General features: G+C 35.7%; 1 protein-coding gene across 2 annotated transcripts in view; it reads right to left on the reverse strand.

The window, feature by feature from the left end:
• Positions 1-21,724, reverse strand: part of Tango1 (transport and golgi organization 1) — a 528,108-nt gene that overhangs the window by 437,786 nt on the left and 68,598 nt on the right. The window contains exon 5 of one of the 2 annotated variants that reach the window (XM_090376510.1): positions 12,557-12,717. In XM_090376510.1, coding sequence (XP_090232636.1) covers positions 12,557-12,717 — 161 coding nt within the window. Of the gene's footprint in view, positions 1-12,556; positions 14,686-21,724 lie in introns of both variants that reach the window. The other variant, XM_090376509.1, reaches the window with a different exon arrangement.

Consider the following 21,724-nt stretch of genomic DNA (forward strand, 5'->3'; position numbering starts at 1 on the left):
CTTGGATGAGGTTATGGGATTACAGACCACTGTTTGTAAACTCACATCATGATTTCCACCTTATGCTTCATTTTTGTTCATCAGTAGTATTCAGGAACATGGCTCAGTTTTGAACACTGCTGTTTGGCCAGTGGGAACTCTGGTCAGGAACTGTTGCTTCATCTCGAAGAAGAGAAACTGTAAATGTAACCCAGCTCTCAAAGGTTTCTAGTTATGCTCAGAAATTACCTTTCTTATTTATTTGCTATGCTAACTGTAGAAGTTTAGCTAAGGATATTAATTCCTTTTACTCATTTTTAGAATGTCAGTCTTTTGCTATTATTTTCATCAGAGGAATATAACTACAGTATGAAGTTATATTTAGAGCATTGAAAAGTCTTATATTCTGGACTTAATAATCTCCTCCCTTTTATGTCATCTATGTGCTAATTCAAGGGAGGAGGAATTGCAGCATTTCTTCATTAAATAAAGTCAGAAAGATCTTTCTTTAATGTTCTTCTTAATCTTAGAAGGTTTATCCCTGCTATTAACAGAAAACTTGATATTGCCAGATATCAAGTTTTCATAATGTCATTCTATTTCCCTTCTCCAGTTGGCTCAGATGTGCTGTCAGTTTTGGATGATTTTACTGATAAAGTTATGTTGACCATGCCAAACAAGTCTATCTCCATTATTATTTGTGATTTTAATATTGCTGGTGCTTTTGATTTTGAATGCCAACCTAAGTTGACTGCTATTCAGTTTCGCAATATTTGGCTCAGCAATAATTAACTCAGATTTGCCCATTCCCTATCAGGAATTGTTCTCAGCTTGATTTAGTTTTTACTCAGGTTCCAACCGCACTTATTGCATCACAGAATGATGAGATCATCCCATCTGACCATATTCCAATCATATTGGATTTAGTTTTTGATGATACTGACTACACAGTTTTTAGAAAAAATCATTGCACTGTTTTAAATTGGCACATTGGACGTCTCTGATTTCATTTCAACTGATTGTTACATTGATTATTTTTACGACAAGCTCTATGATGGGATTCAATCGTCTGTTCTATTAAAATCTAAATCAAAGTGGGAAGGCTTAACCCACTGGATGTACAATAGGCTAATAACTATGATTCATTCTTCCAAGAATTTTTTACATAAGTATTTTATTAAGAATTGTACCCAGTCGTCATATACTGCTTTCTTGATTATCTGACAAGAGATTAAAAAATTAACCAATTCTCACTATCATCAATATCTCAGATCTATCAATCATGTCTTACATAACTCCAACATCAAACCTTTCTGGGGTTTTGCCTTTACTGAATCAAAACATATGCCTACTCTCTTTCTCTCTACTCTCTTTTGACAAGCATTATTCTTGCTTTTCTTCTCCTACTGAAAAGACAATCTTTTCACAAAAGTTTTCTCAGCTTTTTCCCTGAATTTTGATACAGTTCCTAACCACCATTCTCAGTTGAGAGTTGATATTCAGGATTGTCTGAGTCCATCTGAACTTCAGCCTGATGACATTTTAATTATAATTTCTAAGGTCAAAGACCACATTGCAAAAGGACATGATGGTCTACTAGTCATAATGTTCCAATACACTAGTGCCAATTCTTACTAATTTGTTCAATTTCTGAATTTCCTCTGGTGCTTAGCCTAATTCTTCAGGTGGTCACACTTATTTCCTATTTTCAAAAATTGCGGACATAAATCTGATCTCTGTAATTACTGACCCATCTCAATTACTGAAGTTTTAGCGACGATCTTTGAAACTGCATTTTTCAAGAATTTGAATGCATACATTCATCCATTTATCCACAAATTTCAATTCAGTTATGTCCCATAGATCAGCATGCTAAAATCTAGTCTTATTTATGCACATGCATTAATCTGGATAAGGGTTCTGGATACAGTGGACGTTGAAAAATTTACATCTAATTTTCCAAAAAAGAAATTCAGTAAGCCAGTATACGGAGAATACAAGTCGTGAATGTTATAGCTAAAAGTCTGATGATCTAGCATCATGGAACTGGGGCAGTGTGGGATTATCTGGTTTTCATTTATTTATTTATTTAGCAAAATATACATTATTTTAACTGCCAGACAGCAATTTTACTAGAACTTTGAAGATTTTGTGGAGTGGCATGGGGGAAGGTATTTCACTCAGTTTAAGTTGTGCAATTACAATTAATGGTATGGCACATGCCATAGTTTGTCAGAAGACCATGAGACTATCATGCTATTTATGAGCAAGATTAGTGATATTTCCTGCCTCGTTAATGAAATGGTTTTACTGAATAAATAACACAACAAACTTCGCTTTCATTAGTTTCCCCTGATACTGCACTATTTTCAAACAAAGAGCATCACCAAAAGGCTAACTGCCATTTATTTAAAAGAGACCACCTAATATATAATGAGGGATCAATAAGTCCTAACACAGGCTGACAAAGAAGAGTCTCATCTTTTAAATAAATGGCATATTGACCTTTTGACAATGCCATTTGTTTAAAAGTATTACAATATCAAGGCAACTCATTGTGAAGCTAAAATTTGTTTTGCTATAACCAATATGATCACTGGATTATCTAGACAGTTTAAATCTTACTCATGACAAAAATGTATGAAAGGGAAAATTGCCAATCAATTTCACATAATTTCAATAAGGCCAAATAGCTTTAGCTATTTTATAATTTTGAAGTTCTAATTGTGTATAGTTCACATGTTATAAATATTCAAAAATAAAATTTACACTTTGTGAAATGTTGCCATTTGAACAATCAACCTTGTGCTAATAAGAAATAGCACAAGAAGATAGTCATAGCTCAGTTGAAAGTAGATGGCACCCATGCGGAAGACAAATTTCAGTAACAAAAAGTTCATTCTCAAAAACCGTTCAAAAAAAAAATTTGTGATTCATGAATAAGAGAATCTGTGAACAGTGACTTTGAAATTACAAAGGGCAGGTTGTGCTATCATCAGCAAAACTATGGATAGGATTTACAGTTAGTGGGAAAAGGTCATTACCAAATGGCATGGGGGGGGCAATTATAGATGATTGAACAGGGAAACAAAAGGGTAAGAAAGGCTTATGTTCTGCAAACTGCAGCACCTGGAGAGTAGGCACCTGCGAGGTTATCTGATTAAACATGTACATGTGATTGAGGTGTATAAGGGCTTGAATGGGTTGAGCAAGCTGAAAGATGGGATTTTTCTTTTTGCTCAGACTAAGAACCTTTGGGGGCACAGTTTGAAATTGAGGAAAGATAGTTGTAGAATAGATGTGCGGAAATTTGCCTTTAGCCAGCAGGTAGTTGATTGGTGGGACAGGCTTCCATCTTTTGTTGTGGAAGCTAATAGCCTAAATAAATTTAAGGCTGAGCTGGACACGCATTTGGAACGAATGGAGGGATGAAATGGGAGGAGTTTTTTTTTCTTCTTTTTTTTTTTGGCTGATGCTGCATAGGCTTGCTTTCTTTCATTGTATGCCTCTACTAATGCTAATGCTAAATTCAAGAATCCAGATTCTTAGCCTTTTTTTTTTTCTAATACTGGAATAACTTTCGGACCTTAACTAGTTTTAATACTAAATATCCTATTAATATTTTAATACAAAATTAAAATAATGTAATTAAAGATCCTTTGGTTGCATTATTTATTACTTCTAATTATGTTCCATTTTATATTGTTTCTAATATTCTGTTTTATTCAATGGTGGTTTCCTTTATCATTGTACTGTATTCACCATTTACTTTTTTGACTATCATTGGAATTTTTTTTGAGTGATTTGTAGTTTAATTAGTTGATTAGGAACTTTATTGATTGTGACTGCTGTTGCTGCATCATCTTAAAACTATTCAGTGTTTAACAGTATTTACTAGCAGTTTATTTTTACTGTATGACATTTTTGATTTTTTTTTTTTTTTTTTAACTTTTTAGTAAATAAATTTGATGAATTTGAGGTATTGCTCAAAACATCAAAGGCAGATATTGTTGGGATTTCAGATACGTGGTGTCACACAGATATAAGGAATGCAGAACTGGAATTTGGGGAGTACAATGTCTACAGAAAGGATAGGCAGGATAGGAAGGCAGGAGGGGTTATGCTATTAGTTAAGAAACACATAAAATCCAAGGAAGTGAAGCCAGTCGACATCGCTGGACAGTGCAGTGTCGAGTCAGTTTGGTGTGACATAAGCATTGGAAGATCAAAATTGAGAGTAGGAGTGTGCTATAGGCCTAATGACTCTGATGAGTATAATAAGAAACTGTACAGAGAAATACAGTGGGCCAGTAAATCAGAGTCTTATAATGGGGGATTTTAATTTCCCAGATATTGACTGGAATTTGGGGGCTGATCACTCACACACTAGCAAGGCTTTTGTGGATTTATTGGATGATTGTTTTCTACATCAGCATGTTCGGGAGGCAATTCGAGGGAGTAATACTCTTGATTTGATTATCAGCAGTGATTCTTCATGCATTAAGAATCTGCAGATAAATGAACCACTAGGTGGCAGTGATCACAGTGTTCTGAAGTGGGATTTACTCAAAGAGGTAAGTACCATTAGGGGTAAAAGGAAGGGGTATTGCTTTCGTAAAGGCGACTACGATGGACTGAGACAGTATTTAAATTCTATACAGTTGGATCAACTGATGATGTTACTAACAGCAAATTCAAAATGGGAAGCATTCAAAGAACTTATCTTGGAAGCTACTAGGCTTTACATACCAACTAAGAAATATTGTTCAAGGTTTAGGCCTAAATGGATGTCAGATGAACTAATGAGGCATATGGCAGAGAAGAAAAATGCATGGGATACATACAAATTAACACGTGACACAGAAGCCTATGATAGATATAAGTTGATCTGCAACCAAGTTACAAAGGAGGTTAGGCAGGCGAAGGCAGATTACGAGAAATCCTTGCAAGGGATGCAAAGAAAAACAGCAAAGAGTTCTTTACTTATGTAAACTCTAGAAGGAAGGGGATGAATCAGATTGGTCCACTTGATATCGATAGGTCAACTGTTGATGATCCTGCTCAGGTAGCTAACAAACTAAATGAATATTTTGCATCGACATTCACACATGAGGAGTTATTCAGCGAGGGGAATGCCAGAAGTGTATTCAACTCTGGCAGTAAGCTAGAGAATCTTGTAATAACTGAGAGTAAAGTGGAGGAGAAATTGTTGAAGATAAACACAAGAAAGGCACCTGTGGTGGATGGGATCTATCCAGTTATATTAAAGGAGGCAGCAAAGGAAGTAAGCAAACCCTTAGCCATAATTATGAGAGCTTCCTTGGACTCAGGGGAGGTACCCATGGACTGGAGATGTGCAAATGTAACCATAATTCACAAAGGAGGATCAAAGACTGACACAAGTAATTATAGACCTGTGAGTTTAACTTCTGTTCCCGGGAAATTAATGGAGGCACTGGTTAAAGAAGCACTGCAGGATCATCTAGACAAGACTTCAGTTATAGCTCGGACACAGCATGGTTTTGTTAAGGGGAAGTCTTGCCTGACCAATTTGATTGGATACTATGATGCAGTCAGAAAAGAAATGGATGCAGGGAATAACTTTGATATTATATACTTGGATCTTAGAAAGGCTTTTGTTACTGTTGCACATGGAAGACTGCTACACAAATTGGAGCAGTGTGGCATTGGAGGCAAATTGCTGCTATGGATAAAGGGGTGGTTGAGGGGGAGAAGACAGAGAGTGGTAATCAATGGACACTGCTCATCGAGGACTAATGTTATTAGTGGAGTCCCTCAGGGTTCAGTATTGGGTCCTTTATTGTTTTCTGTATTTATAAATGATATTGATGATGGTATATCAAGCTTAATGTCCAAGTTTGCAGACGATACGAAGGTTGGCAGGGTTGTCAAGGACACTACTGACACTATGCTGCTGCAACAGGATCTGGAAAGGTTGAGCAGATGGGCTGAGAGGTGGCAAATGAAGTTTAACATTGACAAATGTAAAGTACTACATATGGGAAACAGCAATCCCAGAGCAACGTATCAACTCTGTGGTATTACACTGACAGTAGTAGAGAATGAAAGGGACCTGGGGGTGGTTGTGCAGGCAGATATGAAGTTCTCTGAGCAGTGCAGATGGGCTGCAAGAGTAGCTCATGGTGTATTGTCAATGATATATAGGAATTTTTCTAGCAGGGATAAGGAGGTGATTAATCCCTTGTATAAGGCCACACCTAGAGTACTGTATACAGGCCTGGAGGCCTCATTTCAAGAAGGATGTAGAGCTGCTGGAACGAGTACAGAGAAGGGCAACAAGATTAGTGAATGGAACAAAGGGGTGCTCTTACGAAGAAAGGCTTAAGTTTTGCGAATTACAGTGTCTGGAGACTAGGCACCAGCGAGGTGATCTGATAGAGGTGTACAAAGCCTTGAATGGTGTGAGCATGCTCAATGCTGATGGGATTCTTCCTCTTGCTCAGAATAATCACCTGAGAGGGCATAAATTCAAATTGAGGAAAGACAGATGTAGGATAGATGTGCGGAAATTTGCCTTTAGCCAGCGGGTGGTTGGTAGGTGGAACAGACTTCCATCCCTTGTCGTGGAAGTTGATAGCCTAAATAAGTTTAAGGCTCAGCTGGACAGGTATTTCGAACGAACAGAGGGGTGAAGTGGAAGTGGTTATTTTTTATTTATTTATTTTACTTTATTTTTTTTTTTTTGGCTGATGCTGCATAAGCTTGGTTTCTTGCATCAAATGCCTCTACTAATGCTAATGCTAAATATGGTTGTTGTTGTTGTTGTTTGGTTTTTAGGAGCATTAGCAACTAAGGCCATATTGCTCCGGAATATGCAGTGGTCATTCCTTGACCTTTCCGCATCCTCCATATTTGGTGGTGACGGGCTCGAACCCCGGTCTAATCAAGAAGCGTGTGGTACGCACTGCTGCTCCTTCCCACCTGGCTACGGAGACGCCGCTAAATATGGTATTTTAGGCAAGTTTTATTTTACAATTTCTATTTATATAGAATTTTTAAGATACATTTTAAGATATTTTTAAGATATATTTTACTGACACTGTCCTTTCTAATATGTATTATCATCTAATTTTACAACTAATATACCTAATGAGATCAGAGATGTGCATTAAAATTTGTTACATGTAATAGTAACTTGTTACAATATATCTCTGCATTGTAACCAAGTTCCATACCGGTAATTATTTGAACAAATAAATAAATATAATAGCCTGAAATTCAGGAAATTCCAAGATTGAACATGGACTAGTGTCTAATGTTGCCAGATTTGGATGATTTTTGGCAGAAATGCCTATCACATTGAGAATGGGACATTCCAAAGTGTGCTGCAAATACATAATTGACATATATTGTTTTGCATGATTATCTAAGCCAGTTGTGTCCAACCTACGGCCCGCGTGGAAAGTGAACTAAAACAGCATTGATCTCCACTGCGTGTACAGGCATGCAAGCGTCCAGCTCGACTGTATTAAACATGTACATGTGGTTCAGTGCAGTTATATGTATGCTAAATACAGGTATGTATTTTGATATAGCTTGTTCATTGCATTGAATTAAAAAAAAATCATTCTTAAAAATGTTCCAAAAGGGGAAAATCGATTTGGAGTATCGTGTTTTTGATCCAAGGTGGACTGAAGACTATTTCTTGACTGATTACCACGAAAAAGCAGTGTGTTGGTGTGTCAGAAGACTGAATTTTTAAAGAATATAACACTGATTCCAATCATAAAACTTATGATCAACATAAAGGAGTGCTGCGAAAAGAAAAGTGTTCAAAGTTACAAAATTAATTAAAAAAACCACAAAACATACTGCAAGCGTATCAGTATATACGTTTATACGTGCCAGTTATCAAGTTGCACATTTGATCGCTTCTGAAAGTAAACCGTTCAATGATGGTGAATTTGTTAAGCATTGTTTGTTAAAAGTTGTGGAAGAAAGTTGTCCGGAGAAACGAACAATGATACAAGACATTAGTTTGTCTCGACAAACAATTATGCAAAGAGTGGAGGATATTGGAAAGAATTTGTTCGAACAACTTTTGGAAAATATAAAACAAATGAAATATTTTAGTGTGGCACGGATGACAATACTGATGTAAATGACACATCCCAACTCCTCAATCTTCATATGTGGAATTAATGAAAAGTTTGTACCAGTTGAAGATTTAGCTGATCTACAGCATATGTACGGAACAACTACAGGTGGAAATCTTTGTCAATCTATCTAAAAGTTAGGATTAAATATTAAAAACCTGGTAGGAGTCACAACTGGTAGTGCGAAAAATATGATTGGTAAAAACATTGGACTTAGGTGTAGAATAACCAAGAAAATGATAGATATCGGAGCTGAAACTTCAGTTGGAATTCACTGCATTGTGCATCAAGAAGCTCTTTAGGGGAAAGTATTGGATCTCCAACACGTTATTTTTTTTATTTTTATTTTTTTTTTGGTAGTTGTTGGCGCATCGGCTTCTGTGGCCATAATGCACCTCCCAAGGTTTTTGCAGTACTTTGATCCAAGCCCGAAGCAGGATTTGAACCCACGACCTTTGGGTTGCCAGGCAGGCACTTTACCCACCCGGCTAGCCCGGTTGGCCCAACAAGTTATGAATGCAGTTATTTCAACTGTAAATTTTACAAGATCACATGGCCTTAATGTGGCTATTGAAACATCACCGAATGTTGCAACACATAAAAAGAGAAACCAATAAAACAACTATCAAACATGGAGTGGCTGTTTGATCTTGCAATTCTGATTTGTTTGGTGACATCAAATCTTTTAAGAATAAGTTATTATTTAAATTCCATTTGAGCAAGGCAATTTAGTTCACTATGAATGTCGTACTGAGCTAAAGGAGAAACACATTTCCAAAGAATTGTTTCCTTTCGTTATTACAATTACTTTTTGACAAGTTTCAAAGTCGATTTTCTGATATAAAATCCCATGAAAAAACTTAAGTTTTTGTTTCACCCATTTACTTCTATGGCTGAAAACTACAATCCCAGGTTGCAACTTGAAATTATTGATCTTCAAGCCAAAATATGATTCAAATATAAGTATATAGACTGCAAAAATAAACTATTTGAATTTTACAAGGCTTTCCCATCTGAAGATTTTCCGCTAATAAAATAAAATGCAATGAAAATGGCTACTTTGTTTAGATCAACATATGTTTGCAAGCAGATTTTTTTCACTCTTAAAATCAAATAAATATTTAAAAAGAAACAGAATAACAGATGAGCATTTTTTTTTTCATATGAAAACCCCAAACGCGAGAGGTATTAGAACCTATAGTACTGTGCACGGGTTGGACATTGAGAAGACGAAAGAAGATATTTGTTGACATTAGACTTGAACTTCTGTAGACTGTAATTTTCAGGAAATAACACTGACGGAATCTATGAAGGTTGTTCCAGAAAACGGCAGTTGAATGAATAAATGAGGAAGATGAAAAGTTGATTCTGTGAGTTTTTGGACAGCAAATGTATGTTGGTTGGTGGTGGCAAGTGTTCAGACGGTTTTGAAAGATAGAGCGGGAATTATAGAAGCAAATTCAGAAGAACCTGTAGAAAAGGCATGCAGCAGAAACAGTACGTCTATGAGACAGTGAGTGGAGAGACTCTGTTAGAGATGAGTCATTAATTAACCTAACTGTCCTCTTCTGAATGGAATCTAGAAGCCTGAGAGAGAGAAGCCTTTGGAAGCATCGCCCAGATGTGGGAACAATATTCCATGGTAGGGTGAATTTGCGATTTGTACAGAGTGAACAACTGTTTGGAAGAAAAGTAATGCCGAGAGTGAAAGAGAAAACCAAGTTTTTTAGATGCAGAGGAAGCAATATTTGTAATGTGCTTGTGCCAAGAGGGATTAGAAGTCAGGGTAATCCCCAAAAGAGATATATCATCTTACTTAGAAATCAGAGTGTCACCAAAGATAAGCATAGGAGCAGAAGAATCCTTTTTGCGAGATATAAGACAGGACTGAAATCAACTAAGTTGTCTTTGCCCCAGTGGAGAATTACCTGGAGATCGGCATTTAAGGAATTGATTGCAGATATTCGAGAAGTTGAAGCTGATTGAGCAGGGCAAGGTTTCTCAAATTGTAAAGTGGAATGCAATGTGCTATCATCAGCAAAACTATGGATAGGATTTCCGATCAATGAAAGAAGGTTATTAATATACAACAGGAAAAGAATGGAGGAAAAGAACTGAACCTTGAGGGACACAAGCATTAGTGGAGAAGTTAGAAGACAGAGAGAAAACTGGATAACCAATTACAAAGAACAGTTGGCAAACCATAAGATGGAAGCTTGTTTAGAAGATCTTTATGCCAAACATGATCGAAAGCCTTTGAGATGTCAAGAGCAACTGCTTGTTTCACCGAACTTTTCCATTGAATTTGTCCATAAATTGATAACATAGCCAGAATATCACCTGTGGATCGACACTGACGGAATCCATACTGACAATTGTTGATCAGACGGAAAGTTTCTAGATAGTTTAAGAGTTGACGGTCAAGTGATTTCTCCATTACTTTAGAAAGAGTAGAAGTAATTGGATGGGAGGGATTTGTCACCCTTTTTAGGAACTAGCTGGATATGAGCAAATTTCCAAGCAGAAGGAAAAACACCTTTGGAATAAGAAGGTGAATAAAGGTGGCATAGAATGGGAGTAAGTTCAGGAGTGCAGGTTTTGAGAACAAGTGGAGAAATACCATCAGGACATAATCTTCATTATGTATTGAGATTGGCGTCACAAATTTGCAGCCAAATTTTGAACAATTATTTAAAGATATCCAGCCTCAATCATCTCATTAAATGTTAAGTTTTGTCCAGTAAATGTTATTTTGTATTGTACTTAATAAAATTTTCGAATATTTCAATTTTAGTCTATCATTATATTTATTTATTGACTTTAATATTGAAAAGCAGTGATCCTTTTCAGGTTGTAAATTTTCTAAAATGAGAATTTAAAAGCAAAAGTAAAGTATTTTTTTAAAAACAAAAGTGAAGTATTTCAAACAGAAACAAAAGTAAAGTATTTAAAAAAAACAAACAAAAGTAAGTCATATTTTTATAATTTTAATAAAATCTAAAAAATAAATTACTGACAGATTTGTTGCATATAAAAGTGCTGGGAATTTGCATTTTTTTATATATATAGTTTGAAAAGAAAAAACGGTAACATGAAAATAGAAACTTCCTTTTACGAGTAACAAGATATAGAAAATGTGACACAATTTTTTCTCGAATCACTCTGTGCAGCCTGCAAAACAAATCTAACTTTGAATATGGCCCTCGTACAGGAAAAGGTTGGACACCACTGATCTAAGTGATTCAGTGCCATCTCTATCACCTCCTACATTTCTAGCCATATGCATGCATAACAATCTGTTTCAGCCCATGCATATAACTATGACTGACAATGACTAGAATAACATCACAAGTAAAACATTTGATCTTAAAATAGCATATGGGGACTCTGCAATTGACCCCAGCACAAAAAAGTATAGAAAGTAATGTTGCTAACATTTCCTTTATATGAGGGCAAAGGCACTATATAACACAAAAACACCTCAACAGGGTAAACAATTAACAAAGAGTTTTTTATGTTGAAATTCTAAGGTTCTTTCATAATGTAGTACAAAGAAAAAAATGGGAAAACTGAAACGAACTCCAAAAACTGGTTGCTTCACATGATATAATGCACCATCACATTAGTCACTACTTGTAGAGAATTTTTTGGCTAAAAATGGAACGATGTTTGGCCAAAATACCTTCTGAAAATCCAAAAAAAACCTTGTCAAAAAACCAAAAAATCTTGCGAATATGGGTATTCTGGACTTCAGAATGAAGTCCAGAATACCCATATTCACAAGATATAGATTCACATTTCTAGACTGAAAAAAATGTGAAAGGTTGTCAATTTGATGATTTACAAACAACAAAAAGAAATACAACGGCTCAATTTCCAGCAACTTCAAAATTAGTGTTTCAGAAGCACTTCCAAGAATGGAAAAATTGCTGAGCTAAGTGCACTGTTCAAGGTTGAAGAGATTAAGTCATCACCCTATATCATAGGAGTCTGGATACTGTTTTGAACACACCTAAATATAAGTTTTGCTGAACTTTGTCCAGTAACAGATGCATGTCAGCATACTTTTCAAGATCTGCTGAATGAAGCAAAAGTGATATCAATCATCATGGTAGAGATGGAAGGATGAACAGTAGTCACAACTTATTTTTACCACAGAGGTTGCAAACTTTGTGCTATCATACAACAATGAAATATGTGAGTTTGATCATTCATACTGATTATATCTTTTTGGCTCACTTAATTAAATAAAAAAGTTTATTTTCATTTTTATATTAAAATAATAATGAGAAATTAATGTAAAAAATCAGAAATCACAAACCATTAATACTTCGAAAGTATCAACTTAATTTTAAAACAATCATTCAAGCATAATAATTTCAAATATAAATTGATAAAGGTAACATATACTGATATCAATTGAAAATAAGAGTACTTACAAAGTCAATGAAGGCATCAAGATAGTTCCTGAGTAGAGATATTATTTGCATGTTTCCATCTTCATTATCACTGTTGCTGACCTCAGATCTAGCCCAAACTTTGTGTTCAGTTAGTGGATTGTAGTTTTCACTCACTTCATCATGTCTTGAATTCATTTCCTCTGTAACAAATGCGCCTAAAGTTAATATTGAAGAAGATATTTCAGCTTTTTTATCATCATCATCATCATTGTAATGTCCACCTGACACCAACTGTACTTTTGTTGAATCGATTTGGGAAGCTTCCTTTAAACCTGGAAGTTCAGTATCATATGTTTTCTCAAACAAGTTATTTGTCTTGCCAAAGACTGGATTTTGATCATCATTCTCTGAAACAAGAGCAGATGTTAATCCTACTGTTTGTGAACTATCAAAGTTATCATTGTCTACTGAAAAACTGTTTAGTGTATTATGATTTTCTAAAAGTGTGCTTGTTTGATAAAACTGACTACTGAAAAGTAATGGCCTCAGTGTCAGCAATATATCATTAGATGCTACTTGCTTATGTCCATTTTTGTCTAATTTGTAGTGTTCAACTCCATTCTCGACCACCTGCACCTTATTTGAAATATCTGAAACTGGCATATCAATTGAACTTAGAGATGATGACTCAAGTTTAATACTGCTCCATAAATGCATGTTATTAAGAGAGTCAGTTACCATTTCACCCACAGATGTTTCAGTGTGAGGAAATACATAGCTATTTTTTCTTTGTGATTCATGTTTAATATTATCTTGTTTATTATTATGCTCACTTAAATAACTGAAACTGCTACTAATCAGAGGTATGCCATTTTGAACCTGTTCAGATGCTTTGCTGTAAACAATTTCCTTCTCAGTTGAATAATCATTCTGTTGAATATTTAAATCTGTTGGGTCTACACCTATTATAACTGAGACTGCTCCATCACTCTCTTTGGGCATATTATTTATATCATAGCTTATACTATTAACCTGTTTCCCATTAAATTTAGTGACAGCATTTGATTCTCCTTTTTCTGCATTACCATTCTCAGTACCTTGAATACTTTTTACTTTATTATGCTCTGTATCAATATCCCCTGTAAAATTTTTTACCCCTGTAGACGTCATGTGGTCAAATTTATTTCTTCCAGGATTCACCTCTTCATTGTCAGTTTTTGAATATTTAGAAATGGAACTACCTAATTCATTAACTCCTTCTGCCTTAGTTTTCTCAACAATATAAGTAACTCCTGATTTTAAATTACTAGTATCAAATGATGAAGTTTCAGTAGCTTTGTATTTTATTTCATCTTCTGATAATGGTGGTGTAATAATTACACTGAGACTCATACTTACTTCACCTGTAGAATAATCTACTGCAGTTATATCTGATGGATGAGCTGGTAAAAAGTGCGGTGTGAAATCTACTGCAGAATTAAATGATTCACTTAGTTTGTATATATCAGGAGATGCAAAATCATCCCCATTATCAACAATGGGTATTGTAGTTCCATCAATCACAGTAAAAGTAGAAGATTTAGTTTCACCCTTCATAACCACATCAGTTTCTTTATCAGGAAAAATGCTAGTTTGTAAGAAATGACTCAATGAAGAAGTTTCTTCATTTAGCTGATTAACAGTGGAAGTTGGTAATTTTTCTATATTTTCTATGAAAGCTGAACTACTAGAAGTACTAAGTATATTAGTTTCTAGCATAGTAGCAGAAATAAATGATTTCTGGGATTCTGGGGTTGATGATAAAGATATTGGTTGTACTAAATTTTGTGTTGCTGAAGTTGATGTGTGAATATCTCTGACTGGTTCTTCATCACTTAAAGTTTGTTCTTTATCATTAATTAATTCATTTTCTTTTATTTCACCTTTTGTAGCAATTTCAAAATCTTCTTTTTCATTTTGTCTATCAGATGACGTTTTGGCCTTTTCTTCTGAATTTCCAAGTTTTCCTTCTAAAATTGCAGAAGTATGTTTACCAGTTTCGGAAACCACTTTTCTATTCTGAGGAGGTACTAAAGAGGAACTTTCAGTGACTTCTTCCTTAACTTTTGCAATTCCATCAGAGTCATTTAAAATCTGTTCATTATTTTCAGATATGGATGGATTTTTGCCTAAAGGAAACAAGAGATGCTTATATATTATTATATACTAGAGGAAATTTCATAAAATTCATATTTCAATTAACACTTTTATTGAATTCTCACTGTGAAAGTATCTACATATAGGATGTACAGTTAATGGAGTGTGAAAATCTAATAGGCTGAATGCATGATGAAAAATAAACCAAAAATACTGTAGGAATTTATGGATTATAGGCATCATTTTCAAGATATAGCATGAAAGTTTTATGACATCACTTCCTACTCTTCAGCAAATATGTATATGATCTCTCCATGTACTAATTAGATTCAACCACTGCCATGCTTAACTCACTCAGCTTTCACTGGTAGATAATATTTTAAGGCACTGGTAAATTTTAAGGAACTCAGTGATTCTGAAATCTCTTCAGTTAGTTCAAGACACTTGGGAAGAGCAAATACATAAAAATAAAGGCATACCTGTTGGAGGAATACTGCCACCTCCTTGATGTTAGGTGTATTTGAAGGCAATGCCACTTCAGTCACTCCAGAATACACCCATCATCATCCAGATATTTGAATGACATAGATGTCATTCCCATTTCAATTTGCGGTCAAGGCTACAGATTGAGAAAGCAGGGAGCTGAATTCACACACACACAAGCAGAAGGATGGCCATACACCAGACATTGTGGAGCTCACTACCACATTCAAAGGAAACTGTACAAGAAGCATTGAGTAGCAAGTGATCATTCTGGCTGCATTATCACCAACTGAATTGGTTACATGGCACAAGATAGTAAGCTTTCTAATACTCATATGTATGAAGGTTGTGGCCTGCAAATTATCGTCATGTGGGGGTTTTGTGATTGGTTACTATAACAGGATGATGTGTACCCAAAATACTGGGTTACATTCTTTTGACAGATGAAGCACAGATCAAGAAAAGCAGCATCTTTAATAGCTAACACATTTCATCTGTGAATAGTCCATCAAATTTTGTGGTCAATTAATGTTTTGGCTGGCATTATAATGGAATGAGCTGTTGGACCGTATCTTCTACTTGTCCATATTGAAATACTTGAATGTCCCAATGCCTATACACTGTTCATGAATGAAATGTTACTACTGCTGAATGCATGACATTCATCTAGACTTCTAGTTTTAAGTGTAAATTTGGTTGCTGAATACATACAATACACCCTATATAAGAAGTGGGTTAAGGCATAGCAGTGCTGTGTCAGTGCTACAGAAATCTCCTGATTTTAATCCTCTGCATTTTTTTCCCTTTCCCTTTGGGGACATTTTAAGCGGCTAATGTATGTTTCAATGCCTGATAATTTGGAGAAACTCACTAAAATATTACATGTCACGAACTTTATCAATCACTGACAAAGATATGCTGAAACACATCCAAGTCAGCATTTGAAGATGTACTTCTGCCTGCTGTGTTATGCAAGATGGTTACTTTGAACAATTGTTATAGGGAGGCACTACCAATGCTTGTTCCAACCCTATATCCATACTGCACCACGGGGACAACCCATCCATACAGGCCTAACTAGGAAGTTTCCTAAAGTGCCAAAAAACCTCAGCATACATTTACAGTTTTGCTGCATAATTTGCCAAGGGTGTCTGCTACTCGCAGCTAGTCTTGGGTAAGATCTGTTCCACACTCACAATCCTTTCTATTTGTAACAAAAGACATGGTTTGAAAACAGTATCCAGTCACTGTTACTATTACTCCTACATCTTCACCCTGCAGTAAAACAACATGCCTACAGTCATTTTGAAATGTCAAGGTTATCAAGTATAATTATCAGTATACATGGCTATACTGCAGATTTTGATTGAACAAACCATTAGGTAGGAGGTACCAATGCCGATAACTTGGAGAAACTGATTACACATTGTACTGGCTGATAGACAACTTCCCAAAATCAAGAAGTGACACCATAAAACTTTTTGATGCCTTTAATCCAAAAACATACCAGAGTATTTTCACCTCATTTTTCCTCAAGCACTCAGCCCATCTGGTTTTATATGCTGTTTACTGTACACCCTTATGTAATATCACCTTAACAAACACAATTCTCATTACAGATTACAAACAACACTGCACTCTATATAATTTTTTGAGCAACAACAATCAAGTTCACTGAAATTAGACAAAAAGTAAAAACTTAAAAAAAAAACATTAGTATTAGTCATATAGTACAAGGAAGCTCTAGTCTTTTGCTGCATCAGTTAAATAAAAAAAATAATAATTAATTAATAAAATAATAATAAATAAATAATAAAATAAAAACTAACTTGGTGACACCCACCTCACAGGCGCCTCCGTAGCCAGGTGGGCAGGAGCAGCAGTGCGTAGCACATGCTTCTTGATTAGACTGGGATTCGAGCCCATGGCCACCAAATACGGAGGATGCGGAAAGGTCAGGGAATGACCAATCCATATCTCTGGAGCAATATGGCATTAGTTGCTAATAAACTTAGCTCCTAAAAACCAAATAACAACAACAACAATCCACCTCACATTGGTACCTAACCAGCTGACCTTGGAAATTTCCCCAGGTTGTCAGTCTCAACCACCCATGGATGCAACTTATTCCACTAATTAACAACTTGATGGCTAAAAGGAAAGCTTCCTGCAATCTTGTCCAAACTTCTTTTGCTGTAATTTGAATTTATGGTCCCCTAGTCTTGGAACCATTTATAATAATGAAAAATTCAATCTCATTCAGTTTACTTTCTTCTTTAAGAGCTTTATACAACTCAATTTGGTCTCATTTAAGGTGTATAGTTATAAAGAGATGTATCCACATACAGGTAGCCTTCGGTTTATGCCTGATTGTTTTGTGACAATTCACAATAACAATAGATTTGAAACCAGAAGGCTAAAATTATCAAAAAACTATAAAAAATTTCAAAAATGTGCAACTATAAATACTGGATATGATGTAAAGAAACAGCAGAGTCAATCAGGGATCAGAGCTATCCCCATCTAAGCCAACCGGGGATGAGGTGGCTGAAGATAAGAGGAGAGGAACATTCAGTTTGTTTGTTGGTGTACTATTGTTGGGCCACTATTCCACAGTGTCAATTTATGAGTTTTAATAAAAAAATTTATAAAATAAGAGCAGCCATGTCTAGTAAGAGAAGTGCAGTAAAGCCAAGTGAATGTGAAAATGTTGCAAAAAGGTCACGTAGATCTATCTCGTTGGAAAAAAAGATGGAGGTATTTTATAGAATGGAAGATGATCAGACACAGTCAATGCACCATGTTATGACAGTATGATGCAAGTGAGTTATAGCAGAAGTAAACTTTTAGAAAAAATGGAGAAATTATTGTTATGTGGGTGGATGGCATGAATCAAAAAAACATTCCTTTGACTCAAGCTGTCATTACTGATTAGGCAAAGTCAATTTTTGAAGATCTTAAGAAAAAAGAAGTGGTGATGAGACATTTTTAGGTAGCAAGGGATGGTTCATGCAATTTAAATCTCGAAGTAGGTGCTGCTGTGTGAAATTAAGTGGCAAGGCAGCAAGTGCAGATGCTGAGGCAGTTACAGCATTCCTGCAGAATTTCAAGTCATTGTAGAGAAGAGTAATTATGTGCCTGATCTAATTTTTAATGTTGATGAGACTGGGCTTTACTGGAAGAAATTGCCATCACAAACCTTCACTGCCCATGAAGCAGTCTGCACCAGGTTTCAAGGCTGAAAAGATAGGCTAATGCTTCTGCTGGGCACAAATGTCTCTGGCACTTTAAAATTAAAACCAATGTTGGTGTAAAATTCACAGACACTATGTGCTCTCAAGGGCCTAAACAAAGCCTATTGCCAGTCTATTGGAAATGAAACAGGAAGGCTTGTTTGACACAAGAAATCTTCTTGGATTGGTACACATGTGTTTTTGTAATGGGCGGCACCTAGAACGTCAGTTCATCTCCGCCTTGTATAGCTGCGAAGAACAGTACCACTGTAGAAGGGCCAGAAATAAGAGGTGTATGTTTGTGTGTTCTGTTGTTGTGTCTGACTGTTTGGCTACCCAGATTCATCAGTCACCTGGACAGATTACTCGTCCACACCACGGGAAGGTGGGCCAGTCTCAATGGAGCTCACACTGTCTCAATTCGAGACTCTGACCCACCTGATGTTGGCAAAAGATGGGCCAGATTCCTCTGGGGGCCACTCCAGAGGAGAGAGAGAAAAAAAAAAAGGAATTTTTCCGTGGTGTTTAAAAAAAATAAAAATAAATAAAATAAAATAAAATAATAAAAAAAATACTTCGTTACATTCCCTAAAAAAAAAATTTTTTAGGGAATGTTGCTCCCTATTGAGTAGCTCCACCAGACAAAGGAGTAGAATTATTCGTAGCCGTATAACTAATTCTTCTTCTTGTGAAAACATCAGATGCAAACTGCTGAAGAACAACATAAGAATTCTTGTCTCCCACCAGCAAAGGTTCATACCCATCAGAGAGTGTAGAAACTGATGAACAAAGAACATCTCTAAAGTCATTATACAGCGGACATTCAAATAAAATGTGGCTCCAATTTTCATTTTCCCTGCATTGACAAGCTTCCGTTCTAGAAAGACCAAAACGGCATAGTTTTTCGTTAAGAGATCCATGTCCTGTTAAGAGGAAGGATGTATGTAAATCTAAAGAGAACCAAACAGGTTTCTGCTTTACATAAAAGGTCACCTCAGGGAAAAAAAAAAAAGTCCTAGTAACAGATCCGACAGACGACGTATCCCAGCGTGTCAGCCATAGATTTATCATTTCATTCCACAAACGATTACGTTCTTGCTTAATATCTGAATGAATATTCAGAACCAAACCCATAAATTCAGTTGATAGTTGGTTTTTTAACCTATAACAAAGACCTCTGTAAGCTACGTAAAGGTCCAATGGCAATACACCTGCAAGAACCTGTAGTGCAGAAGTTGAAACAGTATGACAAGCTCTTAACATACATAATAATATTGTACGCTGCATAGTAGCCAACTTCAATCGAAATTTAACAGTTCTAAGCCTGTGAAACCATACACCTGCATCATAAGTAGCCATAGGAAGGAATACGGCATTATAATAGATTCTCATGGTACGTCTAGAAAGTCCCCAGTCTGAACGAGAAATTTTTACAATAGCACCAGTGAATCTTCTGATCTTTGTTGTTACATTATTTAAATGAGAGACAAAATTAAGTTTCGAGTCTATTGTAATCCCAAGTAATTTAGTTTCGGAGACAAGTGGAATCCTGTTATTATTAATCTTCACTAAAGGGGGTCGTTGAGGGTTTAAATGTGATCCAAAGATCATCATTTTAGTCTTAGATGAACTTATTGTTAATTTATTATCCATTGTCCATTGAAATAAATTTTGTAAGACATCATTGGCATTACTGTTGATAGCAGATCATGAATTAAGATAGTAAGATCGTCGGCATAAGCAATGATTTTAGTACTACCGAAACTAAGGGAAATCCAATCCTGTAATACCATATTCCATATAAGAGGCCCTAAGATAGACCCCTGGGGACACCCTCGTGAAACTTCTCTAGACACCTCCTGAAATTTAGATTTCACTAAAATGTGACGATTACTGAAATAGCTTGTGAACAGGTGGTATAGTTGCTGAGAGCATCCAGCTGATCGTAACCGTTCGAGAGCACTCTGCCACCATAGAGAGTCAAAAGCGGCCTCGAAATCAACAAAGGTAGCTAACGTGTACTTTGATGTTGAACTCTCAATGCTGCCAGCAAATTCAACAAGTGCATCTTCACAGGACTTCCCTACACAGAACCCGTATTGATTAGAGGACACCATATTTTTCGACTGAAGAAGATCAGTAACACGCAGAGTCATTAGACACTCTGGCAACTTCCCAAGATTTGGCAAAAGTGCAATAGGCCTATAAGATCTAAGATTTAATGCTGGTTTATCTGGTTTTTTAATCTGTTTTAAAAGCGCAATTTTCCACATATCAGGAAAGAGATCTTCTTGAAGACATTTGTTAAAAAGTAAAAGCAGTACTTGTGGACGCAATTTGAAAAATCGCAAAATAAATGTATTTTCAGCCAGGTCTATCCCTGGACATTTCTTAATATTAATCTTTTTAGCAACAGAGGTTAACTCATCAATGGTAAATTCTTCTGTCTGAATATTGGTGGTAAAAAGCGAATTTGCAACTCGAATATTTAAATGTACAACAGAATCAGTTGTTCGATCATCCACCGGGAATAGTCTGTCAAGAATAACATTAACTGTATTCATTCAATCAGTAGTCTCCAGGAAATCTTCTTTCACAGTGCTGTATACATCTAAAGAGTGAATCTTATTACGAGCTATCTTATAAATAAGAACCCAAGGATTATCATTACCAGCACTATGAACAAACTCCTTCCATGTTTCCCGCTTACGTGTGGCAATAGCCTTTACATAACGTTGTTTGAGTGAAATATATTGAGAGTAAAAATAACCTACTTCATCAGAGTGCCAATCCCTACGTCGACGCTGATATTTTTGACGGGCTTGATGTACCTTTTTTCCTTAAAGATTTAAACTAATCTTTTTTTTGCTGGCCGATATTTATGAGGCCTTAAGTAATGACTAGCATAATAAGGCAGCAATTCCAGTAGCTGTAAAAGAGTGAAGAGACGAAAAGTCTTGTTCAGGGAAATCTGCCGAAATGGAGGAGTCAAATAATTCCCAGTTTATATGATTTATGGAAAATCTGACTAAAGCTGGCTATAGTAAAAATTGACTCCCGGTTTAGAAAAATCAGTAACAACAAAAAATAGAACCTGATGATCACTTGTTGTCCAATCAGTAATCACCACCCAATCAAGAACAACTGCTTTAAAATGAAAATTAGTTAATGACACATCAATATTTGATTCTCCAACAAAGCTGGAAAAGATTGTTACTACTTGATTGTTGTTGTTATAGAGGCTTAATGGCACATAAGCTGCTAAGGCTATAACGTGCCTATTCACTTATTATATTAAAACATGAGTTTTCCATAAATCAGAAGAAAATCTGAAATCAGAAATAATTAAAAAGCC

This window comes from Mastigoproctus giganteus, chromosome 6 (assembly GCF_048544385.1).
Source record: "Mastigoproctus giganteus isolate SK-2022 chromosome 6, ASM4854438v1, whole genome shotgun sequence".
NCBI lineage: Eukaryota > Metazoa > Arthropoda > Arachnida > Uropygi > Thelyphonidae > Mastigoproctus > Mastigoproctus giganteus.